General features: G+C 45.8%; 1 protein-coding gene across 2 annotated transcripts in view; it reads right to left on the reverse strand.

The window, feature by feature from the left end:
- Positions 1 to 1,913: 1,913 nt before the first annotated feature.
- The window catches only part of Runx2 (RUNX family transcription factor 2), a 210,163-nt gene continuing 207,745 nt past the window's right edge, over positions 1,914 to 4,331 (reverse strand). Inside the window, exon 8 of one of the 2 annotated variants that reach the window (XM_021217616.1) lies at positions 1,914 to 2,764. In XM_021217616.1, the coding sequence (XP_021073275.1) occupies positions 2,286 to 2,764 (479 nt within the window). In that variant the 3' untranslated portion in view covers positions 1,914 to 2,285. The remainder of the gene's footprint in view (positions 2,765 to 4,331) is intronic. The other variant, XM_021217617.2, reaches the window with a different exon arrangement.

The raw sequence follows: 4,331 nt of genomic DNA on the forward strand, positions 1-4,331 counted from the left end.
ACACAAACAATAAATAGCATCAGTTACAATTTCCATCTTACGGCAACACAAAGGTGGCCTGACCATCTGCGTAGACTTGGTGCACAACCTTTAGAAGGCAAAGTGTTTTGCTTTGGTGTGGGGTGTGTTTCTTCCCCCCCCCCCCAATCTGTGTCAGAGGGAGTCAGGATGAATTCTGAGGAAAGAGCAGGTTGGAGGCACACATAGGTCCCCATCTGCCTCCGGACTGTCCTGCATTGGGACAAAGGTCAACCTGAGAAAGAACAGAGAGCAAGGGGGTATAGGGCGCTGAAGGCAAAAGCTTGCAGAACTCTTTGAATGACTCAGAATTCAAGTGAAGGTGGCCCCCCACCCCAATCTATCCCCCCACACTAACGCTTTGTGCAGGAGGAATGCTGGGATTGGCCTGGCAGTATCACTGAATGATCCCTGGCTTGGATTGGGAAGTCACACTCAGGGATTGGCCATAAGGAGCCAGGAATGATCACAGTGCATCCTCTAAGGAGGGCTGGATCTCAAATTCACACACAATGGCAGACGCCAATGGGTACATGGCCTTCCCTGCTCTTATTGGCCCTCCCTAGTGAAAGCCTCCAATGTCAAAGGTTTGCTGAAGGTCCCCACAGGTTCTGTGTCTACTGACGTCAGCTACCGGTTGCTACTTCAGCTGACCAGGTCCCCTAGGACAATGACTTCATCTGACTTCCTGGAAAGCTGATGGGGACCCTCCTTGGGTAAGGCACTTTTGGGGTTCCCCTGAATGGCTGTGTGGTGAGGCTGGTAGGTGCAAGACTCCTGATGTGTCTGTGTTCTTAGGCTATCCATGCCATGCCTGAGCCTTTACTACACGGGTGGCTTTCAGCTGACTAGGCCCTCAACCACGAAGGCTGCAATTTAGAGTTTTGCTCAACTCTGAGACCACAGAACACTTTTCTGCAGTTCAACAAATCACTTGTGCTTGGCTTTTTAATATGACAAGAGTCATAATGGCCACCCTCCACCCCCACCCCGCCACCCCCAAAATGGAGAAATTAGGAAACCACATGTCTCCAGCATTTCATGCTAGCAAAGGGGCCACGTTTAAGTGTTAAAGGGCTATAGGTGGCTTTTGTTTTGTTCTTGTTATTTTAATCCCTAATTATTGCTTTAAAAGGCAAAGCTGTGTCAGAGGCAATCAAACGCCTAAAAGAAAGAAACACAGCAGTTCCTTCATACATCATGAAAACAAACTACATCTAAAATATTTGGAGATGGGAGTTATCTTCAAAAAAAAAATCACATTATGCCTGAAGGAATTGAAATTGCTTAGCAATATTTCTGATATGGCTCTAGATCACTGAAGAAACTTGTTATTTAAGAAGAAGCACTTTTAGAGACCGAAGTCAACATATCATTACACTACGAAATGTTCCAAATGTCCAAATGTCATTAAATAATTATAAATATATCTTTAAAGTTATATGACCATTCACGTTAGCAAGTTACTTCAGATTTTACACATATTCATAATTTAAAAAAGAAAAAAAGAAAAAAAAAACAAATAACACACAGCCAACTCAAACACTATATCATTATGGCTATAATAAGGCATTGCCATTTTTCAGTTCTGCACAAAGGGAGAAGCAGAGGAACAGGGGAGGGGAATGGGATTTCTTTTTGGTTAAATGAGGGAAGTAAGGAAGTATAAAAAGGTAAAATAAAATAATCTGTCCTGATCAGTATTTTTGAAGTCACTTTCTTAGAATAGGAAAAAAAAAAAAAAAAAAGTGAACTCAAACGTTCGGATGAGTACCTGCAGCAACTCTGAAGGAAAACTTTGGAACAGGTGTTCAGAGTGGACAGCAGCGGACGGAAGCAGCCACTCTGCCTTCCGTCCCTTTCTGAGTGCGCCGCATCTGACTTTGTAAGCGGATCTGCAGAGTGCACCGGCACAGCAGAGGCCTGTGGTTTCAAAGCACAGGGAGGAAGCAGCTCTCCTTCCTCCTGGGCCCAGGGTCCACCCCTCTGAACTGGCATGGGAGCAGGTCACTTACGAAAATGGACCAGACAACACCTCTGACAGTTTGTTCCTTGGTAAAGGGGACATCTTAAATAGTAAACAATGTGAAACCCAGTTATGACTGCCCCCCACCCTCTTAGGGTTACAAGATCATGACTAGGGAGTGAATGAGAAATCTTCTAGATAGCTAATCAATATACATATATAGGCACTCTCTTTATATATGTATATATTAACACATGCAGGATGTAGCCCCTGCATGCCACTGGGCCATGGTTGACCAATTTCAATATGGCCGCCAAACAGACTCATCCATTCTGCCGCTAGAATTCAAAACAGTTGGGGAACTGCTGTGGCTTCCGTCAGCGTCAACGCCATCATTCTGGTTAGGCAAATTTGGATTTAATAGCGTGCTGCCATTCGAGGTGGTGGTGCATGGTGGGACCATCCTGGAGGGAGAGCGGTCTCCCCCGGGTACCATTGGGAACTGATAGGATGCTGACGAAGTGCCATAGTAGAGATATGGAGTGCTGCTGGTCTGGAAGGGTCCGCTCTGGCTTTGGGAAGAGCCGGGGTAGGGTGGTGGCAGGTACGTGTGGTAGTGAGTGGTGGCGGACATGCCGAGGGACATGCCTGACGTGACTGGCGGGGTGTAAGTAAAGGTGGCTGGGTAGTGCATTCGTGGGTTGGAGAAGCGGCTCTCAGTGAGGGATGAAATGCTTGGGAACTGCCTGGGGTCTGAAAAAGGGCCCAGTTCTGAAGCACCTAAAAATTACAACAGAAGATGGGGAGGGAAACATCTGTAAATATCAATTAAAATGATAGAAACGTTACAAGATTTAAAAAAAAAAAATTAAAAGGAAGAAGAGGAAAACTTAGCTTTCTCCCAAGGCACAGCGAGTCACACACAGATTTCAAATGCGCTGCTCACCTTCGTCTTTACTTTTTCACCTTTCAGTCTCTACGCTATTTATCCTTGAGGTCTCCACACCAGGAGAGTCCCAAAGGGCTTTTACAGGCAACTGTGTGCTAGGCGCCTTGTGGAAGCCAACTCAACTCTAGGCCCAGGATCACTCGACAGACTTTAAGGCTAGATCTTCATTGATCAACCCCCCCACACCTCCCTTTTTGTTTCTTATTACAGTCTAGATATCTGATGTGAAACTTTTACTAAATCAAACCAACTGATTTTTTTTCCTAAACTCAGTGTAAAAATTAAATCCAAAGTAAAAGGATTTATTAGTGCCCCCCCCCTTGGTGGGGCTTCTTTGTTAAGAAAAATGGCATCAAACAGATTCCCTTAACATAGTCTTACTATTTCTTTTAACCTTTAAGAGAATTTAAAATCTTATGATAATCCTCATCTTAGTCACAGTGAAATCAAAGCAGATTTCAGTAATCTAACACGATCTCGCTTTTCTGGGGGTGTCAGGGAGAGTCTAGCCCTCAGAAATTCTCCCTTGAGTCATAAACTAGATAAGAAGGTATAGAGGGGGAGGGTGGAGGACGGGGGTAGGGGGATGTGGTGGGAGGGTGGAGGACCTTGACAGTCCGAGCCTTGATGCGGGACATAGGACCTGATTTAGGCCAGGTACCCATAGCAACTTTGGTTAAGGGCTGATGCCTAGGGGAGACTGAGCTGAGAGATGCTCCCTGCTGGGTCCCTGTCCCTGCATGAGAGGAGGCTCTGGAGCCTTCAAAGCTTAAAGGCAGAGATGGCTGCCCTGCTAGCACTTCCACAAGCTATCAGCATTTACTTAGGAGCTACGTCTGCTGTCTAACTCCTGACAGAGTGACTAGAGACCTTGCCCATGGAAACTAGATTTCTGAAATGGATAAGACTCAAAGCTGTGATCTTGGGGTTCGCTATAATTTTCTAGAGTCATTTTCAGAATTACAACAAGCCCTTTTGGTACATCACTATTTCTGTGCTAAGTTTGTGATGTCTTCTAAAGTCCCCCTCGCTGACTGGCTTGGAGTCCTCTGTCGGCCTTTGCTACAGGTTTTAGCTATAAGAGAAAATGCTGGGCAAATCTTGAAGACCATAACTGTCCCTTGGCCTGATTCATACTCAACACAGCTCGCTATGTGTCTTCAAAGGGTCTGTCAGAGAGTGGTAGTGTTTGTTAAAATGTACATTGCTTGTAATCTTCACCTTACGCTGGGATTCAGTGTGTGAAATGCATTTGTCATACACAGTGACTGCTTAAAAGCAACGCAAGAGTTAACAAAACCTTCTGTCTCACAAACCAGAAGACAGTAGCCATAAGACAGCCCAGCCCAGCCCAGCCCAGCCCAGCCCAGCCCAGCCCTGCCCTGCCCAACCCAGCCC

The sequence above is a fragment of the Mus pahari genome, chromosome 18 (genome assembly GCF_900095145.1).
Source record: "Mus pahari chromosome 18, PAHARI_EIJ_v1.1, whole genome shotgun sequence".
NCBI lineage: Eukaryota > Metazoa > Chordata > Mammalia > Rodentia > Muridae > Mus > Mus pahari.